Genomic DNA, 26,477 nt, shown 5'->3' on the forward strand with positions numbered 1-26,477 from the left:
CTCGTTTGATTTACAGTAGGCCTCAATTTCCCAATTTGACTAATTTTAGGCCTATGCTATTATGGCCAAATTTTTGTTGTTGACGAATGCATGTTGGAAAACTTCCTAAATTGATACACAGACTATTTTAGAGGGAGACATAGAATGACCGAAGCAGAAATAGGATCAATATATATGTTTTAATAATAAGCCCAACAACACCACATTAAGTCTGAAGTTAAGTTTATACTATTAAGCATGCACCTTGCCAGTGCAACATCATCATCATCATCATCACCACCACCACCACCACATAGGTAGGTAGGCTACTGGCTTCTATTGAGCCTTCCACTGCTTAGACGTTGCCAGATCTTACAACGCCTGGATAGGTATTTTACCTATCAGCTAACCACATCATTATGTTATAGCAATCTGTCAGTCGATGACATGGCAAGCAACCATTGGTTGATGCATGCAACGAACCTAGCAGTGGGACGCGACCACCATCTCCACCCAAAGTCCCTTGAAGATAACATGGAAAATGACATCAATATGGTATCAATATGCCACCAATCATAATCCACATTATTGACAATAACAACATACATGACATTGTTTAAAATAAATACAAACAAGTTATTTAGTACAAAGATAAACTCAAATTGGATCAAGATTGTGAGTAAGTAGTAAAACATAATAGCATCAGCAAACAGACAGCATTTTTATACCGTATTTCCATATTGATACTGCGTTTAAATTGCACTTGTAAAAAAATAAATAAAGAAAGTCATAAATGTAACTTTTATTGCATCAACAAAGCTGTGAATTAAATGGCACTGCAGAAGTGTTGATGACTTTACTTCTTCTGTTTGCTGAAGTCACAACAACTCTATTAGAGGACATAAAAAAGGCTAATAAAATTGCATTAAAACAGACAATTAAAGAAATGATCCTCCATACTTGTCAATTCTATATTGACATTGCCTGACCTTTGCCATACACAATAGAGTATAAATAAGTATGTGCATTAGTAATCTCTCAATCAGCCACTGTTGTAAATGCCTCGAACCACTAACTCGGCAGCCAAAGTTAACAGTTATAGTATGAAAACTTTTAAAATACGTTTTTTCTTTAGAATAATAATCATAATAACAGCCCCTAAATGTGCAATTCTGCAAGTTTGCAGGATCACAGAATCACTACACAAAATTCGCCACAGTTCCTGTTATTTTCCTCAATCTGTAATGACTGGGGTCAAAACCTCTCACCCCAATTCCTTCTCAAAGACATAGAAAACATAAAAAAATGAAATCTAGCTTCTATTTTGTGGACAGTAAGGCACTACTAGTCAAAACTAAGACCAGAAGGTAGAAGAATAAGGCACCAAAAAGCCTTCTTGAACATCCTGCTCTCTGGTTAACTTTTTTGAAGCACATTATAAAAATTTGCCCGGCGGTCATTGTAAAGAACCATTTGTTCTTAATTGACTCGCCTGGATAAATAAAGGTTAAATAAAAACATCTAAATACATGTGACAAGATTTAAAACAAAGAGAGAAAGGACTATTTCCAATCAAGATTTCCATCCATGTTCTTGCAGAGAACTTACATTAGCCTGGGAGTCCCACTGAATATTGACCCCAGGGAAAACTGTAGCAAGTCACTTTAGTTCCTATGACTTTCCTGCCTCTGATCTTTCTCTAGAAATAAATATAAATCAACACAGGTTTGCTCTCCATGGAAATTCTATTATGAATGCTTCAATTATCAACAATTATTAAATGCAACAAAAAGCTTATGAACACCTCACACGTTCACTGAGTTACAACAAGCAAAAAAATATAAATAAATACATTAAAAGGGCGCAGTCATCCGGGTAGCCGATTAAACTCAACTCCATGATTTACGATGGATTTGAGCGGCGACTATCACATAAAATGATTTCAGCACCCAAAACATTGCCCGTAATTACACGCGACAGTGGGTTTTTATGTGACGTCGGCGCTCCAGTTCGTCAACACTAGTCGCCACTCAACTCCATCGTAAATCGTGGAGTTGAGTTGGAGTCGGCTATAGTCGGGGGAAAGACACAAGAGTTATAATAGTATAGTGGTGGACAATGTGGAGTGAATGACTGGATCACAAATGAGGGTCATACTGTCGGTCCTATACATAGAAATAGACCTCTATTGGTCATCATACCGAGGAGACTCTCTTGTTTCCTGTAGCCGCACAGAGGGACTAAACCCCTGGGGGTTTCACGTGTGTCTGTAGGGGCCTGGAGCATGTGTGTGTGTGTGTGTGTGTGTGTGTGTGTGTGAGTGTGTGTGTGTGTGTCAGAGGACGTGAGCAGAGTGGAGCTGAAGTGGATCGTGCTTCACCGAATTTCTAAAACGTTGGAGCGTCGGCCTTCTATCCCGCTTCCAATTTCGCTCCGGTACTGCTCAGCCACGATCTCTGGGCATGCTCTAGCCAGCATTTTTCATTTCCTTCATTATGTTCTTTTAATTATGCCTATTATGTTGTATTTATTTAGCCTACCCCTACCACTAATGCAAAGAGATGTTGATACGAGTACATAGTCACAAAAGTAGATGGGGTGTTTGTTAAATGATCCCTTTTAAACAGAAAATGAATGGAGCGAATTTGGAGTGGCAGAAGACCGCTCCGTGAGCAATGTGTGGGATCTCTGACCGCTCAACTCCGCTCACATACTCTGGTGTGTGTTTGCACTCAGAAATCAAAGTCCTCGCATTACAGCAGTGTGTGTCTCTGACATGGGTCCCAGGCCACGGGGGGTGGGGGGGGGACTGAAGTAATCATCGGCAAGGTGACTGTCAACCTTTTGAAGGGGACACTGGGCTTGATTAAATTACTGTAGAATGGAGAGAAAATTAAATAACATTAAAATCTGAGCGTTTGATTATCATTTGGTCAGTCTTCATTTGATACAATCTAATTTGATAAAATCATTACCTGCGTTAGTGGCATTGGAAAGGTGGGGGAGTCAGTGGGGTTAGGATGGTAAGGGATAGTCGTGCACAGTGGACCATGATGCAACTGGCTGCAGGAAGCAGAAGACTCACAAGTATGGTACTCAACATGCAGGTAAGGGATGATCATGAGTTATGAGGTAAACGTAAGTTACACCAGCATAGAGGTTTCTGGTGACAGGCAGGAGAAGATGAAGAGGATGAGGCAGACATGGATGACTGGATGAGGGTTATAAGAGAGTTGGAGTGTATGGAACAGATTCACTCAGTCTTCACCTTACTCTAAACATTTCAAAACCACCAGGCTAATTCACACAAAACTAGACCCATATATCATTTTTAAAAGCTTATTCCTTAACTAGGGTTTGTAACTAACCCCTATTTAGAAGTGCTTTACTATTTTCCTTTGTAATGACCATTGCCCTACAATCTCTATTACATCAAGTGCCAGGGAACTTAATCTGTAAACCGAATGTGCCACACCACAGTTATCACTTTGTGACATCACAGCAAAAGTGATATGACAAGTGCTTAGCCACAGTGCTCTTTTATTTAGCAGCTACGGTACATTTCATTGCACTGTTTTAATGGTCCCCGAATGGTATGGACTAGACGGAAGCAGCAGAGGTCTTTCTGCAGCCTGCACTGCTGCCGCCTGTCTGAATGAAAGTTAAGCTTACTCAGTTACACTTTACTTGAAGCCTTCGTCATAAGAGCTACACTGTCATAAACATGAAATAACATAGACATAACAGATTATGTTATGTACACACGCCTGCTCTGAACTCTGACTGTTTGAGGAGAGCTGATAGCAGTAAATTCTACAACCGTGCCAACATTCTGCCACTCCGTGAGCATTACTAGCAGAAAAGGTATGCCTGAGCCAAGCTAGCATCATGCCATGCTGGATATGAACACATAGCCATCACACAGTAGTGTGGTAAAGCACCATTAGCCACCACTGTCCTAGTCACAGCAACAGCCTAGACAGAACCATGCCGGTGAAGCTCAGCAGTGCAAAGCGTGATGAGAGGTTAGAGGTTATGATGGAGGTTAGAGTTCAAAGGTCAAAGTAAATCTCGCTGCAGAGGACCACGGGGCCTCCCAGGATGCCGCTGGGCTTGGGGAGGACCCTGCAGGAGCGTCTCTGACTTACATAATGATTGGCCGATGCCACTTTGCCCCGCGCCAATGAGGAGGATTTTCCCCGCCCGCCTGCAGCCACTCCCCCGCCGCGGCGCGCCTGTTCGTGGTCAAACTCCAGGTCCTCCAGTCGTTGGGTCAGGGCCAGCTTCTGCTGGATGGCCATGCGGAGCAGGGAGTTCAGGGTCTTCTTCTCATCCTCCGCTGCAGCCAGCTGCCTCTGCATGTCATCCAGCTGGGTCACATACTCGTCACACCTGAGAGGGTGAGAGAGGGGGGAGGGAGACAGAGAAAAAGAGCGATAAAGAGAAAAAGAGCGATAAAGAGGGATTAAAGAAAGAGGGCGAGAGCAAAAGGGAGACAGGAATAGTGAGAGAAGGGAAAATATTAGTCAAATGAAAACCAAATAAGGAACTTGTAATTTTCTCCACCAGATGGCGCACATCTTTTCCTGCTGCCAGTCGGTGCATGTTTCCTCCGTTCAGACTCACAGAGCCGCATTTTCCAGATACTGTCAGGAGCAGCCTGCCAGCAGCCTCTGAATCTCTTCAGTATTACATCAGACTGCTCCCACAATGCCCCGTCTCTCCCACACACACATGCAGCAGACACGGAAGAGGGAGTGAGACACCCCACTCGCATTTTTATTTTTAATGTTTTTTTTCTAGTTTGATGAAAGTCAATGAAGTAAGTAGACCAGACCCACCTGCTATTGCATTGGTGTCTATGGGAGACACCCCCAGTTAAGTAGACAGGAACTGACCATTTTTGTCATTGGTAAACAGCCTAAGTGAACCATCTTCATTTATCCAACATCTTTGCATGCAGCCTCTGGCAGAAACACAGCTCCTCAACAACCTAGAAGCTCATTCAGGGCCGGCGTTATGGGCGGGTCTTAGGGAGCCTGACCCGCCCTAATGTACCTCCTTGCCCGTCCAAATCAAATAAAGTATTGATCATTTATTTGACCGAGACGCGCGCCCCGACAGAAAGACGCATCAATCTCAGGTAAAGCATCCGAGCGAGCGAAACAGCTCCCCTCAGTCTCAGAATATGTAGACCATCTATCTGATGCTTTTCCGGAAATGTATTAAATGTATTAAAAATAAAAAACTGAAATATCACATTTACATAAGTATTCAGACCCTTTACTCAGTACTTTCTTGAAGCACCTTTGGCAGCTATTACAGCCTCAAGTCTTATTGGGTATGACGCTACAAGCTTGGTACACCTGTATTTGGGGAGTTCCTTCCATTCCTCTCTGCATATCCTCTCAAGCTCTGTCAGGTTGGATGGGGAGCGTTGCTGCACAGCTATTTTCAGGTCTCTCCAGAGATGTTCAATCGGGTTCAAGTCCGGGCTCTGGCTGGGCCACTCAAGGACATCGAGACTTGTCCCAAGGCCACTCCTGTGTTGTCTTGACTGTGTGCTTAGGGTCGTTGTCCTGTTGGAAGGTGAACCTTTGCCCCATTCTGAGGTCCTGAGTGCTCTGGAGAAAGTTTTCGTCAAGGATCTCACTGTACTTTGCTCCGTTCATCTTTCCCTCAAACCTGACTCGTCTCCCAGTCCCTGCCACTGAAAAACATCCCCACAGCATGATGCTGCCACCACCATGCTTCACTGTAGGGATGGTGCCAGGTTTCCTCCAGATGTGACGCTTACATTCAGGCCAAAGAGTTCAATCTTGGTTTTATCAGACCAGAGAATCTTGTTTCTCACGTCTGAGAGTCTTTAGGTGCCTTTTGGCAAACTCCAAGCAGGCTGTCATGTGCCTTTTATTGAGGAGTTGCTTCCGTTTGGCCACCCTACCATAAACGCTGCAGAGATGGTTATCCTTCTGGAAGGTTCTCCCATCTCCACATAGGAAGTCTGGAGCTCTGTCAGAGTGACTATCGGGTACTTGGTCACCTCCCTGACCAAGGCCCTTCCCCTCCGATTGCTCAGTTTGGCCGGGCGGACAGCTGTAGGAAGAGTCTTGGTCGTTCCAAAATGTATTCCATTTAAGAATGATGAAGGCCACTGTGTTCTTGAGGACCTTCAATGCCACAGAAATGTTTTGGTACTCTTTCCAGATCTGTGCCTCGACACAATCCTGTCGTCTCGGAGCTCTACGGACAATTCCTTCAACCTCATGGCTTGGTTTTTGCTCTGACATGCACTGTCAACTGTTGGACCTTATATAGACAAATCATGTCTAAAATCAATTGAATTTACCACAGGTGGACTCCAATTTTAGAAACATCTCAAGGATGATCAATGGAAACAGGATGCACCTGAGATCAATTTTGAGTCTCATAGCAAAGGGTCTGAATACTTATGTAAATAAGGGATTTCTGTCTTAATTTTTTTTATAAATGTGCAAACATTTAAAAAAAAAACTTTAGATTTTGTCATTTTGGTATGGTGTGTAAATTGATGAGGAAAAAAGGCTGAATAAGGCTGTAACGTAACAAAATGTGGAAAAAAGGGAAGGGGTCTGAATAGTGTCTGAATGCACTGTATCTATATATTATGTGTGGTAATACATTGGAACAGATTTCTAAAATTAAAAATCACATGGAGCTGATTTTCTGGTCTTTTTACAGTCATTTATGTAAAAAAAAAAAATGGTGTCAATTTTTTTTGGGGGGGGGGGTCTCAGAAAAATTGTGGGGGGGGGGGACAAATAAAATGGGGAACCCTGCATGCAATATGGCATATGAAACGAGAAAACCTAGCGATTTCAGGAAATGAGTCATCTCACTGTGATGTTCTCAGGTGGATTTAGAGCTCTCAGCATGAAAAAATACTAAATAATTTTGTAGAATTGAAACAAGACCACTTCCTCTTGGTCACAGAGGGACGAAATGACTTTGTGCATAAAGCTGAAGTTGTAACGAGTCAGCAGGCATTTGAATGACGTCTCTTAGTCTCTCAGAGGAAGCTGGGCAGAAAATGCTTTGTTGTCAGTTATGAAATCGTGGCAATTTTGTACTGTCAGTAAGTATACTTAGTAATATTATAATAAATATAATCATATTTATTTTACAGTTATGAGAAAAGATGAAATATTATTGTAAGTTGTTTATAATTTGATTGTTACTACATGGAAAGTATTTCAATAATTTCAAGCCCCATTTCCCCCACATTTGTTGAATAGAGGAAAAAAAAAAGAATCACATGATTTTTCATATTTTCATTTTTGTATCACATTTGTACTCGTGATAAATAACTTTTGGGTATGTGTATTTAGGCGGGAAACTAGATTTTTACGTTATATTTAAAGGCAGACTTCTGATAACTTAAGTGTACCAATAAGCTCTTAACGTGTATCTACTAAGCCTTACCTTGTAGCAAACATGGCCCGTAATGAGGTGAAGGTGGCAGCGTCCTCTTTCAGGCCCTTGAGCTCATTGCGGAGCTTCAACATGGTCTCGGTCACCATGGTCTTCTCATTGTCGTATTTACTCTTCAGGTTGGCCAGTGCCACCTCAGCCGTCTGCAGAGTAGAGTAGAATAATTTATTGTCAATTTTATTAGAATGAAGGGCAGAGGTTACAGTCACAGGATTAGTAAGACCTTATGCTAATATTAATTCTGAACTTCTACACAAAAAGTAAATTCTCTCAACTACTGTTAATTTCATACCGTATCACCTCCACTTTTAAACAGTACCAACTGTTCATGTTTTGGCAGAAAAATCACACTATCACACACACCTGTTTGTTGGCCTTGAGCACGGTCCTCAGGGTGGCGATCTGCTCTCTCTTGGTGCTGAGCAGAGACTTGAGTTTGAGGATTTCCCCCATGCAGGCCTCCTTGTCCTTATCGGTCACAGTACCCAGCTCCATGGAGGCCATCCTCTGACGGCTCAGCTCTGTGGTGCGGTCCACCGCCTGCTGCAGGTGACGGATCTGGTCCCTGATGATGGCAACTAGGTTATAGATGTTCATGGGCTCTGAACGGGACTCTGGGATTGGGGCTGGGGTGGCTGGGTCACTGGCTTCAGATTTATTGGGTTCAGTTTCAGGAACCAGCCCATTGGAGAGCAGAACATGGGACAGATGTTGTGTCTTCCCCTCTCGGCTGCCCCTGCCCCCTATACTGGCCTTGCCTTCCTTATAGTAGTCGAGCATGACCCTGCTGGGCGTCTCGTTGTTGCACATGCACACGTGGTTATAGAGGTTGGCCAGCTCCTCGCTGAACGTCACCAGTTCGTCCTGCGCCACGTTCAGGCTTCCCTGCGACTCGCCAACCGCTTCACTCACTCGCCGCAGCTCCTTCTCCAGTCTCGCCACCTCCTCGTGCTCCTCCCGGCTGCTGTTCTCCAGGGAGGCCAGCTTTTCGCTCAGCCCTGCCACGTCGCTCTCCAGGCGGACTCGCTCTTCTTCGTACTGGCTCCGGCACGACTGGTACTCGGCTTTAAGAGTCTTCAGCTCCTGTCTGAGCTCCCCGGCTTCTGATACGGCGATGGTGTACTTACACTGCAGGATCTCAGGCCCGTTGATGTCCAACTCGTAGTAGTCCCCGTCGCCGTCATCGCGGCTGTCTCGTTCTTTCTCGCTGTCCAGGGCCGAGTGGCGCTCCTTGCTGGCCTGGAGTTTCCTCATGGCACTGAGGTTCTCGGTGAGGCGTCCCACCGTCTCCTGCTGCTCTGACAGCGTCCCGTGGGCCACCTCCAGCTGCTTCTGGGACTCCTGCAGAGAGGAGAGGAGCGCCGCCTTCTCTCGCTCCACCTGGAGAACAGACACGGGACACAGTCACATAACAGCACTGAGAAATGTCTGCAACACTATGATACAGTCCTATTTCAGCTTGGTGTTTATTACTTTTGATTGAGAAATTAAGTAACAATTATATATTTACACTTGTCTTTTTTTTTCTTCTTCTAATTTCTATGTAAATACCAGGTAAATATCTGCCTCTAAAATGAAGTGTAATCCAAAACGCCATATGTAGTGTGAGATACTCACTCAATAATTTCACACAGTATGTCTTTACCAGCAAGTCAACAGTGCATGTATAAGATAAGTAGCCAAGTCAGTCCATGTAGCCCATGAAGTCCCACATAGGGCTCAATTGATTAGTCTTTGACTAGGCCACTAAGGCCAGTATAGGTAATCAATGTCCCTAAATGGATGAACACTGTGTTCCACAATGCTTAATGAACTTTCCAGCCATAAGTCAGAGAACTGTTCACAGCTGCATGTAAGCCTATCTATTTTCCTGGCAACACTTACAAACACAGCTCAATAATGCTAATTATTACTTTATTGCTTTACCAGGGACGCTGACACCTTGAAAGTTGACTGTTAATAAAGCAAACAAGCTAAGCATTTTTACAGTCCTGCCTGCTAAAGCTACTATGTGGTCATCTTACCTGCATGAGCTGCTGCTTGAGTTTCTGGATTTCTGAGATGTTGAGTTCACTCAGCAGGTCATCCACTAGGCTGGGGGCGGGCCGAAGTTTGGCTTTGTTATCTTCGTTGCCGTCGGTGGCCATCTTGGCCAGGCCGTTCTCGTAGCCGCGGAACGAGTCATCGTTGTTCGGCTCGTTGGTGGCAGCAGTGGGATCCTCGCTGAACTTGAGTCCGTCCAGGGAGATGTTGAGGGAACTGTGGTGGTATGGTAACAGGTTGTCCCCAATGGTCATGTAGTGGGACAGTTCTTTACGCAGGGCGGCCTTCTGCTCGCGCTCAGTCTTAATGGTCTCCAGAGCCTCGGTCAGCTGGCGCTCGGCGATCTCCCTCAGGCGCATGGCCTCCTCCTGCTGGCTGTGGAGGCACTGGGAGTCTTCCTCCAGGCGACAGATCTCATGCTTCAGACCCTCAAACTCCACCTGGAGATCACAGAGAAGCCACAGCACATCAGAGGAATCACTAACTAAATAGGGAGAATCCCCCTTACACTCATCACAAAAGCATATTTTTGTCTCATCCCCTCCAGTTGGTCCTTGTATCAATAGCCTCATTCATTGGCAATGGCTTTCGACTATCGAGCCTTGTCACTTTTTCACCCAAACATCTGAAGTGTATTGGCCAGTCTCTATAACTCTACAACCTTTACCGCTACCCATTACCCACAATAAGCCCTCATCCTCCCCTAATCTCCATACACAACAGCGCCCACTTCCTCCCCTGCCCCCAGCGGACTATCCTAGGGCAGGGGAGGCGGCAGACAGTCTAGTGGTTAAGAGCGTTGGGCCAGTAACAAAAAGTTCGCTTGATCGAATCCTCGAGCCGACTAGGTGAAAAATCTGTAGATGTTCCCTTGAGCAAGGCACTTAACCCTAATCACTCATGTATGTCGCTCTGGATAGGACGTCTGCTAAATGACTAAAATGTTAAATGAATCCCCACCCTCCCTCATACTTCCCCTCCCCTTGGTCCCTTCCTCTTCCTCTCACCTGGCTCTGTCGTAGCAGGGACACCTGTTTCTGCAGGGAGATGTTCTCATCCTCCAGCTCACTGTAGTCCTGCAGCAGACGTGTCTCCCGCACTTTATACTCTCTGATGTCATCACGCAGTTGGGTGCGCTGCAACTCTACCTGCTCAGTGCTCTACAGGCACGGGGAAAGAAATGGGTGAGAGAAGAAGCGAAAGAGGAAAAAGTAATGTCAGAGATTTCCACTAGGAAATGTGGATTTGATAAAAATGCATTCCGTGGCTGTACTGTAATGTCAACGCAGTGGGTGTTTCTCAATACGCATACTCCGAAGTATCAAAGTGTGTGAAACGGAGCACGGAGGGCACTTCTTGGATGCGTACTCCGTTTGTACATATTTTGAAGCATGCATCAATGTGAGCTTCAACGGAAAGTATGCACAGAAATATGATGCAACCATGAAAAAAATGACAGAAAATGTATTGAAATCAATGCCGGACAGTATTTTAGCTGAAGGGAGATAAAATGAGCTCTGACTTTGGAGTAAAATGTTGACCAATAACATCTCATATGTTCTGTGACAAAAATATTTTGTATATTAGTTAATAAATACATACTGTGTTAGTGTGAGTAGATCGCAAGCCCATGGTAAGCCAATCGGGCTAACTGGCTAGCTATCCACCAAGAACTGGTAGCTAGTCATCTACCTTGCATAACATTAGTTTTAGGTAGTTTTTGCCTGTTAAACTAGCTGGCTAGCTAGATTATTAAGTGTGCTTGAATTCCAAATAAATCACCAACAGTGTCACCAGCAAAGCTCCCCCACACCTCCCCCTCCATGCTTCACGGTGGGAACCACACATGCGGAGATAATCCATTCACCTACTCTGCGTCTTACAAAGACACGGTGGTTGGAACCAAAAATCTGAAATTTGGACTCATCAGACAGATTCCCACCGGTCTAATATTCATTACTCGTGTTTCTTGGTCTCATTATTGGTGTCCTTTAGTAGTGGTTTCTTTGCAGCAATTCGACCATGAAGTCCTGATTCACACATTCTCCTCTGAACAGTTGATGTTGAGATGTGTCTGTTACTTGAACTCTGTGAAGCATTTATTTAGGCTGCAATTTCTGAGGCTGGTAACTCTAATGAACTTATTATCCTCTGCAGCAGAGGTAACTCTGGGTCTTTCTTTCCTGTGGCAGTCCTCATGAGAGCCAGTTTCATCATAGCGCTTGATGATTTTTGCGACTGCACTTGGAGAAACTTTCAAAGTTCTTGAAATTTTCCACATTGACTGACCTTCATTTCTTAAAGTAATGATGGACTGTCGTTTCTCTTTGCTTATTTGAGCTGTTCTTGCCATAATATGGACTTGGTCTTTTATCAAATAGGGCTATCTTCTATATACCACCCCTACCCTGTCACAACACAACTGATTGGCTCAAACGCATTAAGAAGGAAAGAAATTCCACAAATTAACTTAAGGCACACCTGTTAATTGAAATGCATTCCAGGTGACTACATCATGAAGCTGGTTGAGAGAATACCAAGAGTGTGCAAAGCTGTCATCAAGGCAAAGGGTAGCTACTTTGAACAATCTCAAATATAAAATATATTTTGATTTGTTTAACACTTTTTTGGATACTACATGATTCCATATGTGTTATTTCATAGTTTTGATGTCTTCACTATTATTCTACAATGTAGAAAATAGTAAAATAAAGAAAAACCCTGGAATGGTTAGGTGTGTCCAAACTTTTGACTGGTACTGTATATCTAGCTGATAATTCTGAAGTAAAACGTTTGCTTTGTGTACATCTTGTTTTGTCTCTATTGCCATTGTCCTGGCTGGAAGAAGGTTCAGTGAATGGGGAGGTGCAGCGTGAGATAAAAAAAAGCGGTGCTTCTCAAATGTTTTATGCGTTCTCCACACTCTCATCCACACAAGAATATACTCCAGAGAACGTCATTTGAGAATGTACTCGGAGCATGAGAGTGTGCAGCATGGTAGTATGCATATTGAGGAACACCCAACTTATGTGGCTGTATGCTGGTGGAATAGTGTTAAGATGAGATCTTGGAAGCTTGTTAACTGTAATTAGGGAGGACCAAGATTCAGTTACCAGACTAGGCCATTGAGTGAGAGTGCCTACTAAAAAGACATGGTCCTCTTCGTCAGATTGGTGAGATACAAGAGTATTTCCACATTGTGGTTTGACCTCTCCACATTGACCATGGTTGTGTTTTTGGCAGGTCCTCCACCTTCCAGCTCACCTCTCTCGTCTCCAGGGCGACGGCAGCCAGGCGCTCGTTCTCTGATTGGGTGCTAGCGAGGGCGGTTCTGGCCAACCGCAGCTCATTCTGCAGCTCCAGGACCATCTGCTGATATTGGGCCTCCTTACTGGCTGACTCCAGCATCAGTGACTCCTCCCTGCTCTCCCCATCTGCAGCCACCTTCCTATGGGTGGAGTAGGCCTGACCGAACGCCTGGGGACAGGAGGAGAGAAAAATACATTGATTAATACTAGGACTGAAGTGGAACACCTTCCTAAGGGTGGAGTATGCCTGCCGAACGCCTGAGGACAGGAGGGGAGAAACATACATACGCATAGATTAGTACCAGGACAGAATAGTCATATGAGTACAGAACTGGGAGGAGAAGAGTGGACATTGACCAGAACAAGTGCAGTACTCCAGTGAGCATGACTAGTTGTGAGCATCATGACTAGTTGAGAGTCATCAGCGTTAGTGTTGGGATTCATTACTTGAAAAAGTAAATCTATTACTTGTTACATTTAACAAAAGTAATCACCTTGCAATATTACTTTGCATGGAAAGTAATAGATATTACTTGTCATATTACTTTTTTATGCTGTCCAATCAGCACAGAGCTTCACTAAAGGCTATCAGATGAGTGAAGGTGTAGATGTTCCTTTAATACTTCGCCATTTTTTTGGTCAATTTTGTTTGACTTACATGCATCCTTGATGATAAGTAATCCCTTTGATTATATGCAGTCTATTTCAATGCATTATTATATTTAGAATTTATCTGACAGTTTGAATTCGCGCCGCGGTCAGTTAACTTCTCTAGGGCCAGTGGGACGATTTCGTCCCACCTACGTAACAGCCAGTGAAGTCCCGTGGCGCGTTATTCAAATACCTTAGAAATGCTATTACTTCAATTTCTCAAACATATGACTATTTTACAGCCATTTAAAGACAAGACTCTCGTTAATCTAACCACACTGTCCGATTTCAAAAAGGCTTTACAACGAAAGCAAAACATTAGATTATGTCAGCAGAGTACCCAGCCAGAAATAATCAGACACCGATTTTTCAAGCTAGCATATGTCACAAAAACCCAGAAGACAGCTAAATGCAGCACTAACCTTTGATGATCTTCATCAGATGACAACCCTAGGACATTATGTTATACAATACATGCATGTTTTGTTCAATCAAGTTCATATTTATATCAAAAACCAGCCTTTTACATTAGCATGTGACGTTCAGAACTAGCATACCCCCCGCAAACTTCCGGTGAATTTACAAAACATTTTACTAAATTACTCACGATAAACGTTCACAAAAAGCATAACAATTATTTTAAGAATTATAGATACAGAACTCCTCTATGCACTCGATATGTCCGATTTTAAAATAGCTTTTCGGTGAAAGCACATTTTGCAATATTCTAAGTAGATGGCCCGGCATCACAGGGCTAGCTATTTAGACACCCAGCAAGTTTAGCCTTCACCAAACTCCGATTTACTATTAGAAATGTTTGATTACCTTTGGTGTTCTTCGTCAGAATGCACTCCCAGGACTTCTACTTCAATAACAAATGTTGGTTTGGTCCCAAATAATCCATAGTTATATCCAAACAGCGGCGTTTTGTTCGTGCGTTCAAGACACTATCCGAAAGGGTAAAGAAGGGTGACGAGCACGGCGCATTTCGTGACCAAAAAAATTCTAAATATTCCATTACCGTACTTCGAAGCATGTCAACCGCTGTTTAAAATCAATTTTTATGCCATTTTTCTTGTAAAAAAGCGATAATATTCCGACCGGGAATCTGCGTTTAGGTAAAAAGACGAAAGAAAATAAAGCACGGGGTCGACTCGTGCACGCGCCTAAGCCCATTGTCCTCTGATCGGCCACTTGCCAAAAGCGATAATGTGTTTCAGCCTGGGGCTGCCTCGATATCATTCAGCTTTTTCCCGGGCTCTGAGAGCCTATGGGAGCCGTAGGAAGTGTCACGTTACAGCAAAGATCCTCAGTCTTCAATAAACAGAGACAAGAAGAACAAGATCTTGTCAGAGAGGGCACTTCCTGTAAGGACTCTTCTCAGGTTTTTGCCTGCCATATGAGTTCTGTTATACTCAGACACCATTCAAACAGTTTTAGAAACTTTAGGGTGTTTTCTATCCAAAGCCAATAATTATATGCATATTGTAGTTACTGGGCAGGAGTAGTAACCAGATTAAATCGGGTACGTTTTTTTATCCGGCCGTGTCAATACTGCCCCCTACCCCCAACAGGTTAAAACCTCTACGGGATTGGTGTCACTATACCGGGACGGTTGTCGCTAACGTGCGCTAATGTGACTAGAATGACGTTGTAAGTAACAGCAAACTTTCCAGGACATATGCATGTCTTATATTGGCATGAAAGTTTACATTCTTATTAATCTAAATGCAATGTCCAATTCCCAGTAGCTATTACAGTGAAAAAAAGACCATGCTATTGTTTGAGGAGAGTGCACAACAACAAAAAACTTGTCACGGCAACTGGTTTGATACATTCACCTCTGGAGGTAAATAATGTACTTACATTCAGCAATCTTGCTCTGATTTGTCATCCTGAGGGTTCCAGAGATAACTATGCTACATTCTTTCTTTGATAAAATCAATTTTTATATTCAAATGTAGGAACTGGGTTCTACAGTTTGAACCCCTGCTGTTTCTAGCCCCACACCCACCCCGCCATCTAGATGTGTGAAGGTTAGCGTCTTTACTGTAGGGAAGCTAATTTTCCATCATGTATGACCTTCCTGGGAGTGTGTAAACTTAATTTTTTACCATATAATTTTTGTATGTTCTCTATAGTTATGTACTTGAATGTATAAATTGACCAATTCGGCACATTTGGGAAGACTTGATTTAAAATGTTGTGCAGTAATGAAATGCTTCACTGGATCAGTCTGAAGCTTTGCACACACACTGCTGCCATCTGGTGGCAAAGTCGAAATTGCACCTAAACTCCTATGTTATTTTATGGCTTTTCTCTTCCATTTCAAAGATGGAACACCATTTTTTTTAAACACATGCTTTTTTGTTTGTATCTTTTACCAGATCTCATGTGTTATTTTCTCCTACATTAATTTCAGATTTCCACAAACTTCAAAGTGTTTCCTTTCAAATGGTATCAATGATATGCATACCCTTGCTTCAGGTCCTGAGCTACAGGCAGTTAGATTTGGGTATGTCATTTTTGGCGAAAATTTTATAAAAAAAGGGTCTGATCCTTATATTAATGCACTGGTTATTTGAATTTTGATGTCGGCATTTGAAGTCGGCCTTGTTGTGACTTGATAGCCGGTATTTAATGGCTTTAAAAGGACCCCTCCAGAGGAAGTTTCTGCCACTATTACGACCTAATTCCTGTCTTAATGCGAAAATGCTTGTATAGTTCCACCCTCCGAACAGAGGTATGGCTCCTTATAAATATTGATTAAATCAGGCGTGCATGTCTCCACTGCCCATACTCCACAATATTTGTAAACAAACTAAAAATCCAGGGTCAGAGTAACTTTGCTAATCGCTATGAAGCACAGCACAGCTAACGGTAGCTACGACATGGTGAAGGACCATCCATTCTCCTCTTCTGCAACAGAATTGAATGATCAAGGATGAATACAGTGCAGCGCCAACACTGAAGTTTTACTGGTGATGCTAGAGGCTAGCTAACCTACTCCGTGGACTAATACAAGGCTCTACAGTGCCACCATTTTACTTGAGAAATGCACCTAAATATTTTGTTGTGCAACCTGGAATTTTTATTTAAGAGCACAAACGTACCTAGGAAAAATTATAGTTCTAGCTTTAATATCTTAAATATTTGTCATTATGTCACTATCTATCTAGCTACCATTCAGGTAGGTAGTTATTAGCTAGTGTACTCAAAATGTAGCTAGCTTGTTAGCTAGCTACAGTGTCTTCAGATAGTATTCATATCCCTTGACATATTCCACATTTTGTTGTGTTACAGCCTGAATTCAAAATGGATGCCATTTTGTTCCCTCATCTACACACAATACCCCATAATGACAAAGTGAAAACATATGACATTTTTGAAAATGTATTAAATTAAATAAAGAAATATATCTCATTTACCTAAGTATTCACACCCCTGAGTTAATACATGTTAGGGTCACCTTTGGCAGTTATTACAGCTGTGAGTTGTTCTGGGTAAGTCTCTAAGGGCTTTGAACACCTGGATTTAAAAGTTCTTCAAGCTCCTGAGTGGCGCAACGGTCTAAGGCACTGCATCTCAGTGTAAGAGGTGTCACTACAGTCCCTGGTTCGAATACAGGCTGAATCACATCCGGCCGTGATTGGGATTCCCATAGGGCGGCGCACAATTGGCCCAGCGTCGTACGGGATAGGCCGTCATTGGAAATAAGAATTTGTTCTTATAAGACTTGCCTAATTAAATAAAGTTTAAATAGAAAAATGTTGGTTGTTGGTCATTGCCAGACAGCCATTTTCAAGTCTTGCCATAGATTTTCAAGTTGATTTAAGCCAAAACTGTAACTAGGCCACTCGGAAGCATTCAATGTCATCTTGGTAAGCAACTTGTCCTGCTGAAAGGTGAATTTGTCTCCCAGTGCTTGTTGGAAGACAGATTGAGGCAGGTTTTCTACTAGGATTTTGCCTGTACTTAGCTCTATTTCGTTTCTTTTTATCCTATCCCTAGTCCATGCCGATGACAAGGATACCCATAACACGATGCAGCCACCACCATGCTTGAAAATATTAAAGTGATCTGTTATGTTGGATTTCCGTCAAACATAACGCTTTGTATTCAGGACTTAGAGTACATTTCTTTGGCAGTTTTTTTGTTGCAGTTTCACTTTAGTGCCTTAGTGCAAACTGGATGCATGTTTTGGAATATGTTTTGGAATATTTCCTTCTTTTCACTCTGTAATTTAGGTTAGTATTGTGGAGTAACTACAATGTTGTTGATCCATCCTCAGTTTTCTCCTATCACAGCCATTCAACTCCGTAACGGTTTTAACTGTTCACTATTGGACTCATGGTGAAATCCTAGTAAGGACGCCTGCATTTTTGTAGTGAATGGGTGTATTGACACAACATCCAAAGTGTAAGTAAAAACTTCACCATGCTCCATTTTTACCCATCTACCAATGGTCTTTGTGATTAAATCTGTGTTTGAAATTCACTGCTCGACTGAGGGACCTTACAGATAAGATGTGATTGTTACTGACAAGAAGCACATGGCTGAGCTCTTTAATCACCACTTCATTAGGTCAGGATTCCTATTTGACTCAGCCATGCCTCCTTTCCCATCCAACACTTCCTCATCTCCCACCCCTTCTAATGAGACTATCCCGATGCTTATCCCTCTTTTTCCTCTACCCAGCAACAAAGTTTCTCCCTGCAGGCAGTCACCGAGTCCGAGGTGCTAAAGGAGCTCGTGAGACTTGACCCCAAAAAAACATCTGGGTCAGGTGGTTTAGACCCTTACTTCTTTAAGGTTGCTGCCCCTATCATCACCAAGCCTATCTCCAAATGTTTTAACCTGTCTCTCTTTTCTGGGGAGGTTCCCAATGCTTGGAAGGTAGCCACGTTTCATCCTTTATTTAAAAAAAAAATGGGGAGATCAAGCTGATCCTAACTGTTATAGGCCTATTTCTATTTTGCCCTGTTTATCAAAAGTGTTGGAAACACTTGTCAATGATCAACTGACTGGCTTTCTTGATGTCTATAGTATTCTCTCTGGTATGCAATCTGGTTTCCGATCAGGTTATGGATGTGTCACTGCAACTTTAAAGGTCCTCAATGATGACACCATTGCCCTCGATTCTAAGCAATGTTGTGCTGCTATTTTTATTGACGTGGCCAAAGCTTTTGATTCGGTAGACCATTCCATTCTTGTGGGCCGGCTAAGGAGTATTGATTGGTGTCTGTGAGGGGTCTTTGGCCTGGTTTGCTAACTACCTCTCTCAAAGAGGGCAGTGTATAAAGTCAGAAAATCTGCTGTCTCAGCCACTGCATGTCACCAAGCCAAGGGAGTACCCCAAGGCTCAATCCTAGGCCCCATGCTCTTCTCAATTCAACAACATAGCTCAGGCAGTAGGAAGCTCTCTCATCCATTTATATGCAGATGATAGTCTTATACTCAGCTGGCCCCTCCCCGGATTTTGTGTTAAATGCTCTACAACAAAGCTTTCCTAGTGTCCAACAAGCATTCTCTACCCTTAACTTTTGTTCTGAACACCTCCAAAACAAAGGTCATGTGGTTTGTTAAGAAGAATGCCCCTCTCCCCACAGGTGTGATTACTACCTCTGAGGGTTTAGAGCCTGAGGTAGTCACCTCATACAAGTATTTGGGAGTATGGCTAGAGTTAAATCTAGACTTGGTTTCCTCTATCATAATCACTCCTCTTCCACCCCAGCGGCAAACTAACCCTGATTCAGATGACCATCCTACCCATACTAGATTAGGGAGACCACATTTATAGATCGGCAGGTAAGGGTGCTCTCGAGCGGCTACATGTTCCTTACCATTCGGCCATCAGATTTGCCACCAATGCTCCTTATAGGACACATCATTGCATTCTATACTACTCTGTAAACTGGTCATCTTTGTATACCTGCCACAAGACCCACTGGCTGATGCTTATTTATAAAACCCTCTTAGGCCTCACTCCCCCTTATCTGAGATATTGACTGCAGCCCTCATCCTCCACATACAACACCCGTTCTGCCAGTCACATTCTGTTAAAGGTCCCCAAAGCACATACATCCCTGGGTCGCTCCTCTTTTCAGTTCGCTACAGCTAGCGACTGGAACGAGCTGGCACAAACACTCAAACTGGACAGTTCTCAATCTCTTCTTTCAAAGACTCAACCATGGACACTCTTACTGACAGTTGTGGCTGCTTTGTGTGATGTATTGTCTTCTCTACCTTGACCTTTGTGCTGTTGACTGTGCCCAATAATGTTTGTACCATGTTTTGTGCTGCTACCATGTTGTGTTGCTACCATGTTGTAGTCATGTTGTGTTGCTACCATGCTGTGTTGTCATGTGTTGCTGCCTTAGGTCTCGCTTTATGTAGTGTTGTATTGTCTCTTGTCGTAATGTGTGTTTTGTAATATATATATATATATATATATATATATATATATATATATATATATATATATTTTAAATTACATCCCAGCCCCCGTCCCCGCAGGAAGCCTTTTGGTAGGCCGTCATTGTAAATAATAATTTGTTCTTAACTGACTTGCCTAGTTAAATAAAGGTTAAATAAAAAAAATACTAATAAAAATAACTGTATCTGTGGGGTACATAGATGAGGTAGTCATTCAAAAACAGAGTGAGTCCATGCAACTTATTATGTGACGTGTTTAGCACATCTTTACTCCTGAACGCATTTAGGCTTGCCATAACAAAAGGGGTGGAATACTTGTTCACTCAAGACATTTCAGCTTTTCATTAATTTGTAAAAAATGTCTAAAAACATAATTCCATTTTGACATTATGGGGTACTGTTTATAGGCCAGCGAGACAAATCTAAATTTAATCCAAGGCACTGTAGCTACCTGGCTAGCTAACTAAACGACCTTGCTGAAGTGTCCAACACAGTATCAGTGGTGGACACTAGCTAGAATATGGACCAATACTTTAATAGCAATATAGTTAGCTACTAATACAATCGCCCAACTTCTTGAATATTGTTTTGATGAGGCAAATAGAATAAGGATGTCACTTGGTCAAATCGGGGCGGCAGGTAGCATAGTGGTTAGAGCGTTGGGCCAGTAACCAAAAGGTTGCTGGATCGAATTCCCAAGCTGACAAGGTAAAAATCTGTCATCCTGCCCCTGAACAAGGCAGTTAACTCACTGTTCCCCGGTAGGCCGCCAATGTAAATACGAATTTGTTCTTAACTGACTTGCCTAGTTAATTAAAAGGTTAAATAAATAAAAATCATACTCTGTACCAAATGCATTGCCTATCAAAAAACATTTCAATGTATACATATCATGTAATTCTACTTACTGCATGTTCCTAATTATTTACTTAGTATTATCAAACTTCATCCGGATATTACACGGTTGGTGTGTAGGAGTACAATATTACTAGTTAGCTTGTATTCTACAAACAATAACACCAGTGTTCCTGTAAAATAATGTGTATAATGTAATATAGATCGGTTATAGCCAAGAGAGGAGGAATTGGTGGCTTGTTAGAGCACATTTTCACTTTTCAGTGGTGCTCATCAGGACCCCCATAACAATTGACATGTCAATGTGGCCCCCCTCAAACATATTGTAACATTGGGAACCCTCAGCAGTCAATTTATGATAGTACCCTGAGTGCAGGAGTAGGCTATAATGAACATGTGGTCTTTCTGTACAGTGTAATCATTTATTTCCCATTCCATTGTTTGCTCAGCTTGTAATTGTAGTTGGTTATGTAAACATTATCAGAACAGGCATTGAATGATAAACAGAACAAAACATGGACCCATTATATGATATATATTTTTAACAATTTCAACGACATCTTCACTTTCTGTCAATATTGCTGCTTGCTCAGCCTCTGTCCTTGGTCTGTGTCACACCGACCGAGAGTCCTCAGTCCTGTAAGACACATGAAACACATGTCTTTCATGGATCATAAACTGTTTTCAGTTCAGCCCAGAGAACTGAGAATCAGGCAGGGATTCTCTCTGTACACAGTCAAGACAGTGCTGCCAGGTTCCTACCCACTGTGTAGATCAACACCCTGGTCAAGCCTCCCATGACTGTCCAGCCTTGTTGTAGTCCCGACTCTACTTCACCTAGGTGGTGCTGGATTTTAGCAGGGTTCGACAATCATGGACGGTGACCTGATTTGCAATAAGCTACTTAAATGAATGTGTACACTGCATTTTTCTGGACAAAATTCAGTATGGGTGAATTGTTGTTGTCTGTTGACTCCTGAAACACAGACACAAAGGTGGAGTTAGTGAATAGTCACATTGTCTGCCTGTCATGGATCAACGTAGCCTAAATTCTATGAACTTGACAATAACATATTCAAACATTCTCTGTGGAGGGGAAGGTGTCTCTCTGGCCATTGTTTCACTTATGTGGCCATGCAGAGCAGAGGGGGGCTGGGATGGGTAGCCTAAGAGAAAATGGCATGTAGGCAACTACAATATTAGTTCTCACATTTGCTGTCTGTTGGATAGGATTGAATGTTACTCTGCTAAACACAGAAGTGCAAAATTGAGAGATGAACTAATTTCACTAGCTGCATACAGCCAATCTGTCAACTTTGAAATCAAACTAGCTAATTAAAACATACAATGCCTTCGGAAAGTATTCAGACCCCTTGACTTTTTCCACATTTTGTTACGTTACAGCCTTATTCTAATATGTTTTTTTTTTTAAATCCTCAGCAACCTACACACAATACCCTAAAGACCAAGCGAAAACAGGGTTTTAGAAATGTTTGCACATTTACATTAAAAAAGAAAAATACTAAAAAAAATATATTTACACAAGTATCCAGACTCTTTGCTATGAGACTCAAAATTTACATTTACATTTAAGTCATTTAGCAGACGCTCTTATCCAGAGCGACTTACAAATTGGCCAAAATTGAGTTCAGCTGGTACCATTGATCATCCCTGACATGTTTCTACAACTTGGAGTATACCTCTGGTAAAATCAATTGATTGGACATGATTTGGAAAGGCACACACCTGTCTATATAAGGTCCTACAGAGCAAAAACCATGCCATGAGGTCGAAGGAATTGTCCGTAGAGCTACGAGATAAAATTATGTCGAGGCACAGATCTGGGGAAGGGTACCAAACATTTCTGCAGCATTGAAGGTCATCAAGAACACAGTGGCCTCCATCATTCTTAAATGGAAGACGATTGGTGACCATGAACCCGATGGTCACTGACAGAGCTCTAGAGTTCATCTGTGGATATGGGAGAACCTTCCAAAAGGACAACCATCTCTTCAGGACTATTCAATCAATTTTAGAATAAGGCTTGAACAGTAACAAAATGTGGAAAAAGTCAAGGTGTCTGAATACTTTCCGAAGGCACTGTATTATGTTTTGTCCTTAACACTTTACCTGAACTGTAGTTTCAATGTTTTGATATGACTTTGCAAGCACATTCTTTGACAGCTAGGTACGTTACTGTAGAGACACCTTGCAGTTTTGGAGACCGCTTCGAGTTCGTTAACAAAAGTAAGGTGATGTGGTAGCATTTGTACTGGTAAAGCAATGATTTACTCACTGAGCTATATATTAACTTACTTCATTTGAATTTAGTTCACTGCACAGTTAGCTATGCTAGCTATAGGTAGCCAACCAAACTTGTATAATAAGTGAGCAACTGCTACTTGCCAGCTAGCTGCAGTCTTGCTGTAGCGACATCCCACACGTCTCCAGACACTACAAGGTGTCCCAGCTGTTTTGACATTTCACCTATCCACTTCATCAGAATAATATAGCTATTTTCTTACTCACCCTTTCATCGGCGTCAGCCCATCCAACCGTCGAAGCGCATTGCAGACCGCAGTAAGCCACAGTAGCAAAAGGTTGTAAGCACGAAGTAAGGACCCCACGTGTTAGCTCTAACATGTTTGTAGGCAGGTGGTTCCAAATTAACTAAAGCCAGCCCTACAACTGAGATGTAAATCAGAATTAACTTACACGTCATTGACACAGATTTCCACGAAGTTCCCACTTCAAGACCAAATATATCATAATTTGACTTAAACAATGACTTACTGACTTAATATTTCGTCTTCCAGCTGAAAAAAAATGTAGATTTTAACTGGCATTTAATATGTATATTTTGTTTCTTAAAGTTGCCTGAATGTTTATGGACAATATTCATTTGATGCGTTAGATATATCAAGATCCATTTTGATGTGATATACACTTTTCTTGACGTTTTGAATTGCATTTATTGGACATTTTGGTTTATATGGAAATTGGAAATATTATTTATCATAATGAGTATAAATGTCTCCTCTTTTACACATTTTTGTGGAATAATTCCATATAGACTAAGGATATACCAGCATTTCTCCATTCAGCATTTCAGAACATGAATGGAGAATGGTGCTCGTTTAAAGGACAAGTGCAGTCAAAAATGAGATTTGCCTGTGTTTTATATTTCCACACTAAGAGGTTGGAATAATAATAAATACTGGGAAATTGTGAAAATTATGATAATGCCCTTTTTGTGTAACTGCTGTTTGAAAAGACCGCCTGAAATGCCTTCCTGTTTGGGTGGGATGGCATTTTGGCCTGCCTGGTGACATCTTACTGCGGTAAATGGGTTAATAAATCAATAAGAAAGAGAGTTCCAAACCTCTCTGCCAATAACAGCTAGTTTTTACGTTTTCCCCTCCCCACTCAGACTACTCCCAGACAAGTCCTAGCTAAATTCTTGCTTGAGTAATTGGTCCTCGCCAAAAAATATATTTTTGTTTCTTTTTGACCATTTTAATTGAAAACAATCACAGTAAGGTACTTAATTGTTACCCAAATTTTTTGTTGTTGATAGAGATACAAATTGCTGCATTGGACCTTTAATAAAGTTAGATCAAAGCTAAATCTATGTCTGCGAGATCACAATGATCATTTTATACTAGAGATTGACCGATTCATCGGAATCGCCGATTAATTAGGGCCGATTTCAAGTTTTCATAACAATCGGTAATCTGCATTTTTGGACACCGATTATGCCCGATTACATTGCACTCCACGAGGAGACTGCTGGCAGGCTGACTACCTGTTATGCGAGTGCAGCAAGGAGCCAAGGTAAGGTGCTAGCTAGCATTAAACTTATCTTATAAAAAAAACTATCAATCTTAACATAATCACTAGTTAACTACACATGGTTGATGATATTACTAGTTTATCTAGCTTGTCCTGCGTTGCATATAATCAATGCGGTGTCTGTTAATTTATCATTGAATCACAGCCTACTTCGCCAAAAGGGTGATTTAACAAGCGCATTTGCGAAAAAAGCACTGTCATTCCACCAATGTGTACCTAACCATAAACATCAACGCCTTTCTTAAAATCTATACACAAGTATATATTTTTAAACCAGCATATTTAGTTAATATTGCCTGCTAACATGAATTTCTTGTAACTAGGGAAATTGTGTCACTTCTCTTGCGTTCTGTGCAACAGAGTGAGGATATATGCAGTAGTTTGGGCCGCCTGGCTCGTTGCGAACTGTGTGAAGACCATTTCTTCCTAACAAAGACAGCCAACTTCGCCAAACGGGGGATTATTTAACTAAAGCGCATTTGCGAAAAAAGCACAATCGTTGCACGAATGTACCTAACCATAAACATCAATGCCTTTCTTAAAATCAATACACAGAAGTATATCTTTTTTAAACCTGCATATTTAGTTAAAAGAAATTCATGTTAGCAGTGAATATTAACTAGGCAAATTGTGTCACGTTCATTGCACGCAGAGTCAGGGTATATGCAACAGTTTGGACCGCCTGGCTCGTTGCGAACTAATTTGCCAGAATTTTACATAATTATGACGTAACATTGAAGGTTGTGCAATGTAACAGCAATATTTAGACTTAAGGATGCCACCCGTTAGATAAAATACGGAACGGTTCCGTATTTCACTGAAAGAATAATTGTTTTGTTTGACCATATTAATGACCTAAGGCTTGTATTTCTGTGTTATTATATTATAATTAAGTCTATGATTTGATAGCGCAGTCTGACTGAGCGGTGGTAGGCAGCAGCAGGCTCATAAGCATTAATTCAAGTTTGCCAGCAGCTCTTAGCAATGCTTCAAGCATTGCGCTTTTTATGACTTCAAGCCTATCAACTCCCGAGATTAGGCTGGCAATACAAAAGTACCTATTAGAACATCCAATAGTCAAAGGTATATGAAATACAAATGGTATAGAGAGAAATAGTCCTACAACCTAAAACTTCTTACCTGGCAATATTGAAGACTCATGTTAAAAGGAACCACCAGCTTTCATATGTTCTCATGTTCTGAGCAAGGAACTTAAAACGTTAGCTTTTTTTTACATGGCACATATTGAACTTTTACTTTCTTCTCCAACACTTTGTTTTTGCATTATTTAAACCAAATTGAACATGTTTCATTATTTATTTGAGACTAAATTGATTTTACTGATGTATTATATTAAGTTAAAATAAAAAAAGTGTTCCTTGTTCATTCAGTATTGTTGTAATTGTCATTATTACAAATATATTTAAAAAAATTGGCCGATTATCGGTATTGGCTTTTTTTGGTCCTCCAATAATCGGTATCGGCGTTGAAAAATCATAATAGGTCGACCTCTATTTTATACACTATAGAACTGAATATAATAGCATACTATAAAGTTACTGTAAGACAAAATCTGAATGGTCGGATTTTTCGCTCATGCGGCCAAAACTCAACAGTGCGCGCCACAATGCAAAATAGATTGAAACAAGACAGGTACAGTAGACTAGAATTTGTTTAACACCATCTGCTCTAAAATTCTCTTGACATTGATGAATGTGAAGGAAGGGTGAGCAAAACAATTTTGCGCTAAGTAAAAAAAAACACAGAGGAAAAGAATGGGCCGGTTAACTTCTGAAAGTAACACGCGTTACTTTAAAAAGTAACTAATAGTATTATAATATTTGAACACAGTAAATCGTTATATTACTCTGTTACTCAAAAGTA

The 26,477-nt window shown here is 41.6% G+C and overlaps 1 protein-coding gene across 1 annotated transcript in view; it reads right to left on the reverse strand.

Moving 5' to 3' along the window:
- Window positions 1-160: 160 nt before the first annotated feature.
- Window positions 161-26,477, reverse strand: part of LOC106565154 (protein bicaudal D homolog 2) — a 57,506-nt gene continuing 31,189 nt past the window's right edge. Inside the window, exons 2-8 of the mRNA XM_045691498.2 lie at window positions 12,757-12,969; window positions 10,500-10,652; window positions 9,474-9,932; window positions 7,813-8,829; window positions 7,441-7,592; window positions 4,128-4,371; window positions 161-2,853 (exon numbers count right to left, since the gene is read on the reverse strand). Of these exons, the coding sequence (XP_045547454.1) occupies window positions 2,851-2,853; window positions 4,128-4,371; window positions 7,441-7,592; window positions 7,813-8,829; window positions 9,474-9,932; window positions 10,500-10,652; window positions 12,757-12,969 (2,241 nt within the window). The 3' untranslated portion in view covers window positions 161-2,850. The remainder of the gene's footprint in view (window positions 2,854-4,127; window positions 4,372-7,440; window positions 7,593-7,812; window positions 8,830-9,473; window positions 9,933-10,499; window positions 10,653-12,756; window positions 12,970-26,477) is intronic.

This window comes from Salmo salar, chromosome 12, assembly GCF_965601325.2.
Source record: "Salmo salar chromosome 12, fSalSal1, whole genome shotgun sequence".
In the NCBI taxonomy this organism is placed as follows: Eukaryota; Metazoa; Chordata; class Actinopteri; order Salmoniformes; family Salmonidae; genus Salmo; species Salmo salar.